This window comes from Sturnus vulgaris, chromosome 2, assembly GCF_052056855.1.
Source record: "Sturnus vulgaris isolate bStuVul1 chromosome 2, bStuVul1.hap1, whole genome shotgun sequence".
Classification (NCBI taxonomy): Eukaryota; Metazoa; Chordata; class Aves; order Passeriformes; family Sturnidae; genus Sturnus; species Sturnus vulgaris.
The window spans coordinates 93,900,588-93,917,075 of NC_142244.1; the positions used below are offsets into that span (position 1 = coordinate 93,900,588).

At 35.7% G+C, this 16,488-nt stretch overlaps 1 protein-coding gene across 5 annotated transcripts in view; it reads right to left on the minus strand.

Moving 5' to 3' along the window:
* The window catches only part of ATP11A (ATPase phospholipid transporting 11A), a 117,115-nt gene that overhangs the window by 39,888 nt on the left and 60,739 nt on the right, over positions 1–16,488 (minus strand). For all 5 annotated transcript variants that reach the window (XM_088160154.1, XM_014885104.2, XM_088160156.1 and 2 more), the window contains exons 3-8: positions 9,980–10,069; positions 8,793–8,873; positions 7,183–7,290; positions 4,229–4,357; positions 3,611–3,714; positions 981–1,031 (exon numbers count right to left, since the gene is read on the minus strand). In XM_088160154.1, coding sequence (XP_088016280.1) covers positions 981–1,031; positions 3,611–3,714; positions 4,229–4,357; positions 7,183–7,290; positions 8,793–8,873; positions 9,980–10,069 — 563 coding nt within the window. The remainder of the gene's footprint in view (positions 1–980; positions 1,032–3,610; positions 3,715–4,228; positions 4,358–7,182; positions 7,291–8,792; positions 8,874–9,979; positions 10,070–16,488) is intronic.

The window sequence follows — 16,488 nt, forward strand, 5'->3', positions numbered from 1 at the left end:
AATGAAGTTTAAATAATATTCTGGAACATGATATGTACACTAATCATCATATGAGTTCAAAACCAAGGATTACTTTACAGACAGACTGCATAGCAGAATTGTCAGATTCTATCTATATAGCAATTTTAAAAAAAACCCTCAAGGAGTACATTCAGTGTTTTCCAATATTATTCAAAGCGTACTTGTGGTATGAAACTCCTAAAAAAATCAAAAAACACCAAATAAACAGGGCCACAATTCTGATGTAAAACCTGAAACTAGTTTCAAGAAGCTAGTGGAACAATGTTACATGAATGACCCAGATCAATTGACAGTTTCCATAGCAGACTGTGACAGAAAATAATGTATTTACAGACACACTGAGGTCAGGAAGGCGCTTATCCAGCACTGAGTAACTTCCCACATGCTGGGATCTAGGATAGCACTGCAGCAAGCAGCTTTTCTGTCCTATTGCTTTGCCTCTTTGTGGCAAGAATCAGAACAAAATCAGGTACAGCAAACTGGATGTTGCCTTCCTAGAACACACAGCACTATGGACATTTTAGACAGAAGTACAAACACACTTAGTAAAATTAAACACAAAAAAATCATTTTATATGTTCAAACCCTTCAAAATCTAAGAAAAATGAAATACACAAGTGATACTATTTATATTGTTTAGTCCACTACCAAGATCTCATGCTAATGGTGCAGTACTGTACAAGTACTGCCAAAATTTTATCAAAATCATTTACAAACTAAATATATTTCACATAAAATTGCAGTTGAATAAAGACATTAAAATACTAAAGAAGAGAAATATTATTAGAAGATGAAATATCAATTATTTATGAAATAGCAGTCTGGAATCTTCTTAAAAGAAAAATATTCTATCACTAAAACAAAGCAGTACAATGTTGGTGAACCAAAGGTAATTCTCGTTATTGATACTTATTCAACTAGGAAATATTTAAATGTGTAGAAACTCTGGATCTCCCCACCTTGCAATAGGCTCATTCCTATCATGGTAAACATTTATCCGACCAACAAATCTGAAAGGGAAATATACAAGTAGTTTAACAGGACTGCTAATAGATTTTTAAGAAATATTTTCTAGAAAGTATGTATCACAGAGAACATTTTCCAACTGAACAGGCTCCAATTATCCAGAACATGAACAAGAACATAAGAGATACATATAGATATACACTTAAAACATGAAAATACAAAAATACACAGAATGGTAACTTGACATAAATTTTCCATATAAAGAGGTGTAAAAATTAGAGGTCTATTTCTAAGTAGAGCCATGAACAAGAAATATGAAGTCTTATTCCCTAAACTACCTGAGATAAGTCAGTGCAATTACTATCTTTTAAAACATCTAAAGCCTACAACTAAAACCAAAGCATAGAGCTAGTAAGTAATTCTTCCTCTGAATATCCATCAGTACATTTTATCTGTATGTGGTGGCTTGACCCTGGATAGCAGCTAAGCACCCATCAGCCTCTCACTCCTCTCTCCAGCAGGGAAGAGAACTGCAAGAGCAAAAGCAAGATCCTGACAGTTCAATAAGTGAAGGGGAAAAAAACAAGTGACACCAAGGTGATAACTCACCACCTCCCATGAGCCTGCCCATGTCTAACAGCTTCCAACAACTGCTTTGGAAGAAAGACTGCCTCCAGCCCCCTGGTTTTGTTGGTGAGCATGATACTATATGGCACAGACCCTCTGGTCAACTGAGGTCGGCCATCCTGGCTATGTCCATCCCAGCCTCTTGCCCACTCCCAGCCTATTTGCTGGAGGGGAAAAATGAGGAACATAAAGTTTGATACTGCGTAAAAATTTGGTAACAATGGTGTGCAATTAATGCTGTTTTAGTCCCAGAGCAACACCACCACACTACACCGGCTGCTATGAATAGAACTGACTTCATTCCAGCCAGACTCAGTACACTGTTATTTGCAATACCACTGTCCAAGTGGATAACCTAATGCAAAGGGGATCAAGCTGGACATGAGGGGTCTCAGTGGTAGAGGAAACTGTGGGGAGCTGGTGGGTGTGTTACCCAGAAAGGGAACCTCTTGAGGCTCAGAGGAGTGGTGACCTGTCTGCTTAGAGAGCATACAACATGGTGGGGCCACATCTGAAGACAATAATGTACAGCTGGTCATGATGCATCATGATACAAAATAACCATGTGCCTTTGGAAAAAAAATTCACCACCGTGTTCTGTTGAAAGGTAAAGTTACAAGTAAAAATCAAAGAGATACAAGTTGACTATGAATAAACATTTTCATTATTTGTGTGTCAACAGCTGTCACAAAGAATTTCACCATGTATAATAGCATGAGCTTCAACTTGCAGTCACTCACTTAGAGAGCCAAGTATTTAAAAAAGGGATCAAGCAAGTGATGGACTTGATACTCTAAAGAACCTGTTCTCAAGCAGATTTCCAAACCAGCTGCTTAATCACCAAGACCACAGAAAAGAGATGCCTTCACATCTCAGAAATAAGCAATTTTTTTTCTGCATCTTCCAACACTATTTGTTGTCAAAAGAGTGCATTTTAGCTTGACATACTGTTTTCTGTGTATTATTTCAGCTAAATTTTACTGTGGCAGAAAAAAAAAAGTGTTCTCTCAATCGTACAGGACTTTTTGTATCACTATTAAGAAATAAACCTCAAAAGAGGCTTCTCAAGATTTCTCATTAGGTTTAGTGTAATTGTGTACAGTTCTTTTTCAAAATATTGAGTATTGTATGACTTTATACAACTGTAGACATTTTTCTTTATGTTCTGCATTAAAGTGCTTTCCTAATCATGATGGCTTCATGCTGTCATTAGCTGGTACTTCAAAGCCTATGGTGTGAGGCTCATGGTTAACGACAGCAGGTGAAAATCAGTATTTCAAATAGTCTTGACAATTTAAATTTTTTCTGGCTGACATCCTGTCAGATCTGATTAGATTGACAGTTGCTTTACTTTGTAATGTGACTGATTAAGTTCTCTACCAGGACTAGAGGTGCTTGCCATTTTACTTATTGTTCATTTGTGCTAGAATGTTGTTATTATTATCTTCAACCTGCAATATCTTTGCAATAGTCTTTTTAAGTCACTTCAGCATTTTGTGTTATTTTAGTTAAAACTAGATAATATAATTTGTAAATCCTTTTAGATGACAATACTTTGCAATACATTGAAAACAAAGGAGTGAATGCCCCAGGCAACTTCTCTATATTGTGGAACACCTTACTCTGGAGAATCTCACAAACTGTATGTAACATACAGAGAAGGAATGGGTGCCAAAATCAAGAAGTATACAAAGTATTGGTAAAGCTAATTCTCTCTTATTTCTGTATTTTAAAAAAAGAAACTGAAGTTCTAAAATTTTCACCGCATTCCTCAGTGGACTACTTTGTTCCATTCCCCTTTGGAAATCACTACCCCAGAGCACACCTAGGGAGCTACCTGCACAAGGTGAGTATGGATGGAAGACCTACCTGGCTTCAAGCTCACTCTGGGGCTCACTCCAACCAGAGAGATACAGCCAGTATCTTTTCATTATGATACTTTTATGATTTATTGCTCAGGTACCTTAAATGAAACAGGTAAGTATTATTGTCTTACTTATAAAGGTCAGGCTGAGGTTGTTCACATTCAATGGTAGCATGTAGTGCATCGATTTCTTGTTCATTGTGAAATGCCTTTGTGTCTTGAACAGCATAGTAAGTCTGGAATTAATAAAAACATGTAAATAAGATAAAAAAGAACAGACATACATGACATTAATCTGTACATACACTGCAGTTCAGCATGAAATTTACTAACTTTTATATAAGAGCTCATAATTCAAATAAGAAGCATCTCTAAATGCTCCTATTTGGGCATTGTCTTATATGGTCTTTTCCAACCTTATTTTTTTAATGATGCAGCAGTTATGTGTAAGTACCTTGCAGTATATTCATAAATCAGGCCACCATGAAAGCACTTAAGTACAAAAAAGTTAGTGTATTACCACTGTAATCTGCAGGCCCATACTGGACACAGACAAAATCATAAATAAAGGTCTTAAAACTTTTCATAAAATAATACCACTTTTAGAGAAATTAAGTCAGGTGGTAGAAACATAAATTACACAAATTAGTGTACCTGCTTACACATATAAGCATGAGGTCATATTATGATCTGTGTAAAAAATTAAAAGCAAACTTCGCCTTAAAAAGAAAACGTAGAACATCTAATTACTTTGTGACTGGATTCACCATCCAAACTAGTTGTTGTAACAAAACATGTTCCATCTCCTCTACTACTTGATAGGAATATTAAATCACATGGAAATTTTTCATCTTCTTTTACCATTACAATATCTCCAACCTAAGGAAAAAACACAAGGAAATAAAATGCATTTATGTAGCAGCCCAAATTTCAGATTTCAAAAATTAAAACCTAGATTAACACAAATATTTTGAAAATTCAACAATTTTTATTTACACCAGGATTTTACCACAAGAATAAAGAACTACAGAGACATCTCTGGAAAACTGAATTATACCTTGTGGAATGACTGAGATCTACTGTTTCTGGCTTTCCTCTCAGGATAACCACCCGGCCAAGTACTGCCTTATTAAGTTTTGCAACATTTTTGAAAGATGGAAGATATTATCGTTAAGACTAAATACAACAAAACTGTTTCAAAACCACCAGGAGATGTGAGCTGCTCTTAGACACAGCGGAAAAAGCCAACAATTTCATGTGCTGATGAACACAGGATACATTTTTAGCAGTTACATTTAGCAGAATTTTTGACTAGAAGTCCATCCTATTTTTATCCATGTTTAAAGGTGAGTGAAATAATTTTTTTCATGGAAACACAGGCAATATTTTACAGCAGGTAAATATTTTACTGCAACAGAACAGCCAACCAATTAGAAATTCAAAATATTCTTGCAAATCATTTAAAAAATGATTTTTTCTACATTTTTAGACGTTAAAAAAGTGACATACCCCATGTTCTAGGAGTATCAGGGTTTAAAATATCCCATCAAAAATACGTAATTTTTGCAATTTTTCAATTCAATTCAGGTCAACGTCTGTTCAATATGCTTTTATGTCATAATTTATTATAATAAGGCTCAGCTTCATCTTAGTTCTTGTTATATGCTTATAAAGCTAAATTCCACTATCCTTAGCAGTTGGCAGGAGTCACTCAATTCCAGTTAAGCAAAACAGTCAGATAAAAATCAGCAATAATAACATCTAAAAATAAAATTTTAGAATGATCATAAAAAATGAGATTTATCTAATTGCAGATATGAAAAAAGCTTTTTTTTTTTCCTTAATCAATAGCAGTGAAAAATTACAGATTCTACACATGGCACAGAAGAACACAAACTCAAAGCATACCTGCAACAATCAGGTACGAAATTCTCATTTTCCTCGACCCAGACCAAATAGAAGTACAAGTATATAGCATCTTAATAAAATTTAAAAGGTGTTCCAGCATTTGCCACTATGTCAGCCAAGGATGCAAAGAGGACAGAGACAGGTTCTTTCTGGTGGAAAGTGACAGGACCTGAAGCAGTGGACACAACCTGGAACGCAGGAGGGTCCACCTAATTTCCACTGCGATCGTGACTGAGCACTGGAACAGCGCTCAAGGGAAGTACTGGAATCTCCATGCTTGGAGAGACTTAAAACCTGTCAAGAGCAAGCAGCTCTTGGTGTCCCTGCTGGAGCTGGGGGCTGGATCAGAAAACCTTCAGAGATGCCTGCCAACCTCAACCATTCTCTGATTGTGTGAAAAAGAACTCAATTTTTTAGTAATTATTTTTTTCCTTCTTTAAACAAGTGTTCTCAGGCTTTAGGTGCAGAGGGGTCTACTTTATACTTTATCTCATGTAATACAGATGTGAGAATTTTACCCATTTACAAATACACATAGATATCCCTTTCTATTCAAGGTATTTTCAAGGTCTGTCTCTCCTATCATTTAGTCACTCAATATACACCCTCTAAAAGGCAATAAACAGAGGAGAAATTAAGAAAATACAGGGAACAGATTAACCACTAAAATTCAAAATCCAGTTGCATGGTACTTCACTATTTTTGTTTGGAATATTTAACTGGTTAATTAACACACCTGGAATTCTCATGTATGTGATGTCCTAATTCTTTTTTTTACCAGAAAACCCTAGGATATCACACTCAAACGGAAGGTCACAGCAGAACGGCTGTGAACACTGTTGATACACTTATGCCCAAAAACAGTAGAGCAGAAAAAGACATCCAAACAAACATATTCAAAATAAGAAAATTCCAAACCAATATCTGTGAAATTTTCTGAGTTCTAAAGAAAATAATGTTAAGAAGTTAATCTGCTCACAAAAAACCAAAAAAAACCCAAATAAACAAAAAAGAAAACAACAACAACAAAAAAAAACAAGCAGCACAAATTAATTTCTGAAAATATACTAAAAAGGGAATGTAGCAGAATTCACAAGGTCAATGAAGAGATTGTGATTTGATGGGTTTTGAGAAAATATTTAGAATGTATTGTGTCTGTATGTATGCATGTATCTCTATATATAGCACTGACAAGTCACAATCAAGCTTAAATAAATTATTAATGTGCATAACAGTAATTATTCCTCATCCCAGAGAGTGTTCACGGCCAGGTTGAATAAGGCTCTGAACAACCTGGTCTAGTGCAAGCTGTCCCTGCCCATGGCACAGGGATTGGAACTAGATGGTATTTCAGGTCCCTACCAACCCAAAGCATACTATGATTCTGTGATAATCACAGTGGACAGAAAATAGAGAAAAAATAAACCATGACAGAAATTCCAAGTTAAAAATGGAAAATGAAAGTAACATTTACAGAAGGAGTTAGCTCATTCCAGTTAAGCAAAACAGCCTGATAAAAATCAACAATAGTAACATCTAAAAATAAAATCTTAGAATGATAATAATAAATGTGATTTAACTAATCTCATTAGACAGTTTAACTCATTAGAATTTTTATTTTTTTTAATATTTTATTCAGAGGCATAAAACGAAGAATTAGTATACTATAGGTCTAATCATTAAATGCAACAAACACTACACCATCATACTACATATCTGTGTAACTTGTTTTATGTGTTACAAGAAGGGTGAAGTAAAGTCTGACTCACGAAACCTGTTAAGTCATAGTTACTTACTCTTAATTTTCGGCTTTGCTTTCTAACCAATTTACCGTGCTGAATGAAATGAACGGGGCAATGATTTATTGCATTGTCAGCTTTATGTCGCAGCCAATCTTCATAACCCTAGAAAACAGTGAAATGGAATGATGCAGTGATGCACATTTGGCTATAAAGACACAGAATATCTCTAGCTTGTAAGAAAAATTTTAAGAATTACACTTGATCTCTGTAAGGGAAAAATATTCTCACTAGAACAAATGAAATTGTGATACATGTCAGTACTAGAGTTGTGCTGGATATCCATGAAAAAGAGCTTTCATGATTACAATTAGCCAACAAAACCATGTATTTTAATGAAGACATTTGGATGAGTAAGGGTTTCGAAAGTGTAGAACAGTTTCCAGTATTTAAGTGATCATCTCTTGTTCATGCTCTACTGACTCAAGTTAAGTGCACAGTACTTATAAAAGGACTTGACAAGAAGGTAGTAGTGTAGGCAATATATTTTGGAAGAATGGGACTTCTCCCTGCAAAATGATGAAGAACCGACATGACAAAGGGTTGTTATATTTGATGACCATCATACAATTAAGCCAAACCTTTTAACCCTATATACAATATACAGTTGTGAAGAATTTTGTTTCAATAAACTTTGGAGAGTACCCTATTTTTAGTGCTCAATTACCCTATGAATTAGTGTTTTATACAAGCAAACAAACTAAAGAATAGGGAATCGGCAACTTTCTATTGAAAATGTCCTGCCATATGACAAAGATTGAGACTGACAAAGTCATCAGTGGTTAAGAGATGGAATATATCTCTTGTAGTCCATAGCATTCTTAGATCTAACTCCCTTGAGCACATTTGAAAATTCAATGTAGAATAAAAATATCACTACCTTGGATGCTCTCAAAAATAATCTAGGAACTCACAGAGACTTTATAACTTTTGTGTAATATACATCCAGGGATTGGTACAGCTCCTCAAGAAGGTCTCAAAATCTACACAAGTTGTTGAAAAATCAAGAAAATACACAGAACTGCAGTGCACAGCATGTCATAACCCAGGCTTTGGTAGGTCACTACTAACAGTAAGACCTTAAAGTGTAACACTTAAAATCTTAAGGGTGGGAAAGCCACACTAAAATAGTAAAATACTCTTGCATGTATCACAACTTTTACTCAACAAGAAGTGCTGAATTTAATTACAGAATATACTCAATTGTGAATAGTTACCACGATAAAGAAAGAGAAACACAACTTTCCATAGCTTCTTTGAAGACTCACGAAGGAAAAGTCTGCATTTAGCATAAAGACTGAAGGTAGTAAGTTATCTGTTATCTATTAAGGGACAACCAAAATTATCCACTGTTTTGGAGCTATCTGGGGTGGAATTAATTTTCTTCACATCAGTCCTGATCTGCTGTGCTTTGTACTTGGGACTAAACCAGTCTTGGTTATGACCCAGTGTTTTGGCTGCTACTGAAGAGTGTGAGCATCAAGGCTTTCTTTTCAACCTTCTCCCACAGCAACCAGCAGGCTGTGGAGGGGGGCATTGCTTGGACAGCAGACCCAAACTGACCCAACTCTCTCTTTAGTTTTACTTTAGCTCACTTTATTACTCACCTGTTTGATAGCTGTGACAGTGATGACAAAAAAAAGTGGAAGTCCACTTGTAACTGGACTAGTAGGTGTATCAATAATTAACTGCAACAAAAAGAACAAATATTTTCTAGTTGCATTTTTGTGAATGTAAGCAGTCAATCTTTCAAGTACGATCTTTCAAAAAAGTTCATTAATATGTTACAGGGCAGCAAGGAATTTTAATTGAAAAAATAGTACTTCAATACAACTTTAAGAATGTGTAAAAATTTGAAAACTGGATTCTATAAGAAGATACAGTACTGTAGTTAGGTCACATTAACATCAGATGTTAAAGCCTCATAAATACATTCGCTTGCAAGACTTTAAGGAAATATTAGACTGGAAAGCTGCAGCTTTGGAAGCAAAATTATGGAGCTCCATTAGAAATTAGCATGGCACTGGCTTTACATGTTATACAATAGAGCTGTTCTTATGCACACAAAGAGTAAATCCCGAAAAACTGAGCTGGGGCTTCTGCAAAAATAAAGAGGCAGAATTCACAGAGGGTGTGCAAATGACAAAATCTAAGTTGTCCTGGGAATCTGCACTGCTTCTTTTCTACAGAATCTGGTCTGCAAAGAAAAACACCTTTTCAATTAGTAAGATTTTTATTATTTAACACAGTAAGTGACTGTGACAGGTTCAGAATTAAGATACTTAGAAAGCAGTACACTAGGTATATTCATATTCACAGAACTAATTTAAAAAACAAGTACTTATGTACCTCCCTAAGCAAGCATCATATCAGTACCTATTATTTCATTTCTTACAGGCCTTGATCACAGTACATTTGGAAAACTGCTATCGAGACATTATTTTGTTATAAAATATAATATTTTTGCAAAACAAACTGAAATTTGTCATCAACAGAATTTATAGTAACAGTTTTACTGATCTGGATGTTTATTACAAAATAAAAATTACAGACATTCTTTTCAATGTTTTCAAGACATGCCTTGCCATCCAAATAGTGATGGTGTCAAATTCTCTTCAAATTAAATTCACATTGACAACCTGGAAATTAAATAAAACTCCTTTTGTCACATCATCAGTGTAAAATACTTTCTAGGCTCAATCATTTACCTCCACGGTCATCAAAATCAGTTAATTTTAAAACCTTTTTCATTTAGAAAGAGCACACAACTTACTGTAAAATGAAGACAGCTTACCTGAACAAGGAAAATGATGAGAAAATAGAAGTTAGCTATTCTTCTGAACTGCTCAAATAAATTTTTTGGTATAAAGTTCCAAAACGTGTACTGAAAACAAATGCACAGATTATGAGCTTATGTGAAAAAAGTATTATTCACATTTAATTTTTTAACTCGTATTTCAAGATTAAACTAAACAGGAAGCAGGAGTGTTTTAGTTACTTGGTTTAATAATTTAATGAATTTGAATCTTAATTGATAAGCATGTGTTCTCAGAATAGGATAGTTTTTTCTGAACTGTGATAATTTTTGTACTAGGGACAGTAATAATTTTTAACTAGCAACAATACTTGCCCAGAGTTAGTTAGTTATGGAATGGTTTATTTAAAGCCATTAGTGGATTTTAAAAGCACTTTAGTAATTTCAAAGAACACTTTTAATTCACTTTTATGTTGTGTTCATGACTTGAGATAGGTGGCACTACGAGTTAACTACACAGTAATAGCAAGACAACCAAATAAAAGCTGTTAGCCTCTTTTTTCCTTGGCAGGGACATTAAAACACTCCTTAAGATAAACTACAGTGGTGAATAAGAGTAAGTGCTGCATATTTCTGTACTAATTCTACAAATTACCACAAGTGTCATAAAATGACATAAGAAACAGTATATAAACCTGCAAACAGGAAATGTAAAAACTTCAAATTTAAGAAGTCAAGTAAAAGTGATAAAGGATCTTAACATCATCTAGTCCCCTGCAGCAGGTTCAACTACAGTCTTTTTACACAGCTCACTCTGTAGCTCCAGAAAAAGCACTGTAAAGATTACTTACTGGAACACATGTAAAAAATGTCAGCTAAAATTGTGTGAAAAGGTTTGAAAAATGGCTTGAGAAAACTAGCACTGCATCATCTTATTATCCAAATTATCCTTTGACACATAATAAAATGACAACTCCAATAAAACTTTCATTTCAAACAAGATGGGCTAAGAAGCTTATCCTAATTTATTTGCTCTGTTACAAATATGCCTTGTCTCCTCTTGGCAGATTGCACTTATACTTGCTGATAACCAAATTATTCCATGAGCTAGACATCTTCTGAATTTGGCCCTGAAGGCAAAGACAGAGGTCCAGAAGGAGGGTTCTCCTATTACATCTGAAGACAAAAAGAATCTGTGAGAAATATGCTTTAAATGTGTATGAAACTCTGTTATATAGAGCAATCCTTTCACTTCTTGAGAGTTAAAGCCTGAACATGTGTAAGACATAGGAATGGAATGTTCTTCTTCTATCGTGTACCAAAAATGAGTATTTATCCTAAATATGCCCTAAGTTACCACTTAATCCTGCATAATAGCTAGTTCAGTTTAAATCACCTGTGAGCAAGCCAAAACGCAGGCAGACATGCAACAGCTAGAAAATCAAGTGTTCCAGTCTTGCAATCAGAACACTTTTCATCAGACAGGAATGCGGTTTGCACTACCTATTATCCAGCTACGTGGAATTTTCAAAGAGAACGAGTTAGACTTGATTATTTTTCCTTCCACAACAATGCTGATCATTCAAAACCGCTGTTATGATAGATGACCATATGGATTCTATTCAATGACAATAATTGCATATTTTCATCATTATCAGGGAAGTCATCTTTGTTTTCTAATTCTATCCATTTATTTTTTAAGAATCTCTGCCTGCTGGGAAAGAAAAGTGAAAAACATTTGTTTCCATTTTTCTGTTTAGCTCTTTTGATAGAAATACTATTTTTTCCATGGTAAAGTCTTCTGACCATTAAAAGTTCGATGATTTACACAAGCCCCCCAAATCACCATTCATTAAATAAAAATGTAATCTCTCATGTAATAACTTCCATTTTAAATCTCCTAGAGTGTTATTTGACTAAATGTCTGGTAATAGCATTTTATTGTTGGACTAAATATTTAAAATATCTGATTGAGGAAGCAAGGAAATCAATTAAAACAGCAATACATAAAAAGGTTTTTCACCTTTACCCTTAGTATCCAATCCTCCTCATATTCCAACCTTAGTTCACTGCTTTCCCTGCCAAGCTGTGGTCTACCACAGCTCCACCTTTGATCAGCAACTCTCTTAGGTGAATAAAAGTGAATAACATGGGAAGAAATCACTTTTATGGTTGAGAAGTGCTTCTTAAATTGGATGCTGCTTTAACACAGACTACTTCTTAAAACTTTATTTTTAATCTGACAAATTTTTAGCACTTTATGACTCTGGGTTTCAGGCATACTAAGTATGTCTTTATTCTGCCCATTCATCTTCAATAGAGACGTAATGATTTTTGCAATTTAGGCAAGAAAGGACACTAAGATGTCTAGACAGACTTTCTTCTACCCAAGCCATCAGTAGCTCAGAGCTGTACCTACAAATGGGCAAGTAATGTTTAATCAACATAATTACTCGCCAGAGAAGCAACAGAGGAACTGCCACTCAGAACAAGATTTATCTCATGATTGCTGCATTCAAGGCAGTTTCTCTACCCTAGCTAGGCAGGAACAAAACAAAAATTTTTAAAGGAAAGTTATTAAAACTGATATTAAATCTACTGGATTATCGTGCTGAGAGTTAATAATATCATCTCTCTTCAGATAATTTCTAGTCATGCTCTCTGTAAACTCTTGAAAAGTAGTTTATGTATATTTAACTTCCTTTTTTTCACTGTAATTCACTTGAAGGATATAAGTTTATCCAAACATTACACACTATTTAGATAAGTTTTCAAGTCGGAGATGGCTTAATTGTTCTTTTCCAAATGCTACAGAAGACCTAGAGGCCAGAGCACACGGGTGCTTTTTGCGTATAGGAAGTAACACATCAGACACCCAGCAGCAGTAGTTATGCATGCAGCCAAAAGAAGAACACATGGTGCCAACAGATGCATCTGAAGCACTATGCAAGAGGCTGTAAGATCAGTCTGGTGTCAAAACAGTATCATTCAAGTAGATTTCCTTCCCAATTATAATTGCAATAGCACCTGCAGTGCTGGTGTTTTTCTGCACTCATGAGCACATCCATACTGTTCACGCCTATGCCCCTGGCTCCATCTTGCTTTCAGCTATAACACCTCCTTGCAAAAGTCAGCCACACAAATTCAAAAATGCAAAATAGAGTGTTCTTGACACTGTATTTTGACCTTTTCATTTGGTATCTGCATGTCAGAATTTTGGCTCACGTTTCAAGCTTCTCTTTCCATCCTAAGAGGCACATATTTTCTTAAAGAGAAAGGAGAATTTCATAAGTAATCACTTAACATCAAAAGCTGAAGCTCTAAGAAAAAGCACTTCATACTGAGTTTTGCCAACACCTCAGTTTCTTACAGATTATTTGTTTTAAATAGTCACCACCTCTCTTCTAACACACCCTGATTTCACTCACTCTTTTTGACTGTTTCTTGTAAATGCATAAAACTATTACAACAAAAAACATTGACCATATTGGTTTAGCCCCTAGACATCTTCCTGTGATGATTCTCATTCCTTCTGGAAAAAAAAAGTCCATCCTGAGGACCATAAAAATCAGGACAGTACAGAGAAAAGATGATCTTACAGTCATTTGTGTCCATGGTGACTTGAGTATTTTTAACATACATATTTTTATATTAATTACCAAGAAACAATGCATTCTTAAAGCTGCAGTTTAAAAACTAGATTGCAGGCATGAGTGCATATAGAAGAATGGTTTGGGTGGTAAAGGACATTCAAAATCTTCTCAAGCATCTAGTGCCAACCTCCTTGCCATGGGCAGGGATACCTTCCACTTGACCAGGTTGCTCCAAGTCCCATCCAAACCAGCCTTGATCACTTCCAGAGATTCAGCATCTGCAACTTTTCCACACCTGTTCAGTGCATCACCATTCTCAAGGCAAATCTAAAGCAACCCTCTTTCAGCTTCAAGTCTTTCTCCCTTGTCCTTTCACTTAAAGCCCTTGTAAAAAGTCCCCTTCCAGCTTTTTTGTAGTCTCCTTTTAGGTACTGGACATAACACATTATATTATGTATTACACTACCTTACATAGTATTATGCTATTAAAATAACATAAATATTACATATGTTACATATGTATAGGTAGCCCTCTTCAATAGAAAACTGCAAAAGTTCTGATAAAAGTTTCACAGTTTCTTTAAAGGTAGTTTTATTTATTAAAATGTTACTTTTTTGAAACATGATTTGTCTATCTATATAGACAACTGGTAGAAAAAACTGTAGCAAAGGGTATTAAAAAAACCAAGAAATCAATAATTATCTGAAATCATAATAAAAAAGTTGAAATTATGCCCTATCCAACTCAAGTGACTTGTTTATAAATACACAGGAAGTTTATAGCAGACCACATACATGTTTTCTAATGTATTAAACTAACACCAAGACTGACCTGAACCAAAAAAATTCAGACTTCTGTGCTTATATGCTACTCAGCAGAATTGAAACATTAAAAAAAGTATTGTGCCATATTTATGATAATTTGGAATGAATGTAGAAAGACACAACAATATTTTAACAGAAGTATTAACATATGCACCATCTGCATAGTGTTTATCACTCCACTGAGGGAGGGACTCCTGTTTCTCCACAATGTCCATTCACAACACAAGGATCAGCAAAAGCTCTGCTACATGTAGGGCTTTTACAAGTGAATAATAACCACCAGTATGTTCACAGAAAGTGCAAAAATGAAACTGATTTGGGGAAGTTAGATCAAATGGTACATTTGATGAACATACATATTTTGGCATAGGATTTCTTAAAAACCTTTGCTGATAAAAAGAGCATTTTTATTATAAGCAAGTCTACTAGTCCCTGCTCAGCAGATCTCAGCCTAATCAAATAGAGGCTATTAGCTCCAGGAACTCCTCTGACAAAGAAATCCCCCAGCATCTGTAATTATGCAACTATAACTTTAAACAACAGTTAGACTAACAGACTGAAGAAAGAAGGCACAGAGAATACTAGGAAAATAGAAGAAAGAGCATGTGAAAGCAAGCAAGCAAGCTTTCCTACTTGTAAAGAGAGAAGAATTACACCTGGTGTTAGGTTTGGACCTGTTGTTTTCCTTCCTTCTCCAGCTTCTCTTTCGCTACATGAAGACTCCATAAAAAGCTTAAAAGGCTCTGCTAGAGGCAGTACCAGCAGAAGATAAAATATCACTAATAACCCTGGACCGAGCCATGGGAAGGGTAAATGACTTCTCCTGGGAACATAAGGGAGGTTGCAAAGAGCCTCTGACCTGGAAATCCCATGCTGAGCAGGATCATCAAGTGCAAAGAAGAGCTTTTCCTTGCTCTCTCTAGGCACTGACAGTTATCCCCAGAAGGAAATTGCATTATTGTGCCTGGAAGAAGTGCACACTCATGCACTCCCATCCCAGCTCAGGTTCTGAGATCCCTGAGCTGGCCCTTAGAGAGTCCAATTGATTCAGAAGCATTTAAGCTTTACTGCCAGCCAAATCCATTTACTCTTTTCATCTCTAACAGTTCCTGCCCCATTCAGTCTCTGGCAGGGCTGGGCACACCTGACTCTTCAGCCTTTGCAGCATCAGCTCTGACCTCCTGCTTCCCCACTGTGGCTGGGAGTCAAGAGATTACCCAGACAGAAATGGAGAGCTCTGTGTCACAGCTGTGTGTGTGTAAAAGGCACACACAACAGTCCCTGGATTAGTCCCTGGCACAAATACATTTCTGTCCACCCACCCTCTCTGCCCCCACAGGGTATGCTACACAATTATTTATTGGCTTCACAAACAGATGACCATGCCTCTTCCCACTGTGGGTTTTGGATGCTTTTCTGACTTTGAAATGTCATTGCTCAGGGCTGTGTTTGAACTCCTCATTTTGAAACTGCTATGTCATGGCCCTAGTTATGTCATAGCCTTCCAGTTATGAAGCATCACCTTGCAAAGTATGGGACAGGCTAGGGCTCTGCTGGGTTCCAAATGGCTCATCTTGATAGAGGTAGTTCAGCATTTCCTTAAGCTTCAGTATTAACAAATGTGGCAACAAAATGAGAAATGAGAGAAGATCCAGTTATTGTGTGTTTATAATAGCACTATAAGCAAGTACTGCAGGAAGAGGTACAGCACAAGGGTAGGAATTTCTGCTGAAAGAAAGGAGTATTTCAACATCATCTGCTGAAACATGTCAGAATTACTTAACTTTATTAAACTATTAGTCACTGTGATTAATTGTGAGTCATCTCAATCAGATTAGCACTGAAAGCAGCTAAAGTTTCCCTTGCAATGTATAAGATTCGCAACACGCAGCCTTATTATCTCATACCACTATCACAGATATCAATGTTTGGATCAGTATTGGATGAACAGTCCTATGGAACCAGGCAGACAACAGAAGACTGGATTATTTGTGCAACAAAACCAGGACCACTTCTGATCCATAAATATAGCATACGGCATTACAAAGTAGGAAATTACAGTGGTACTGTTCTCCCAACCAGGTTCAATTTGTTGCTTTTCTATAAGGAAGAACAGGAAATAAATATACA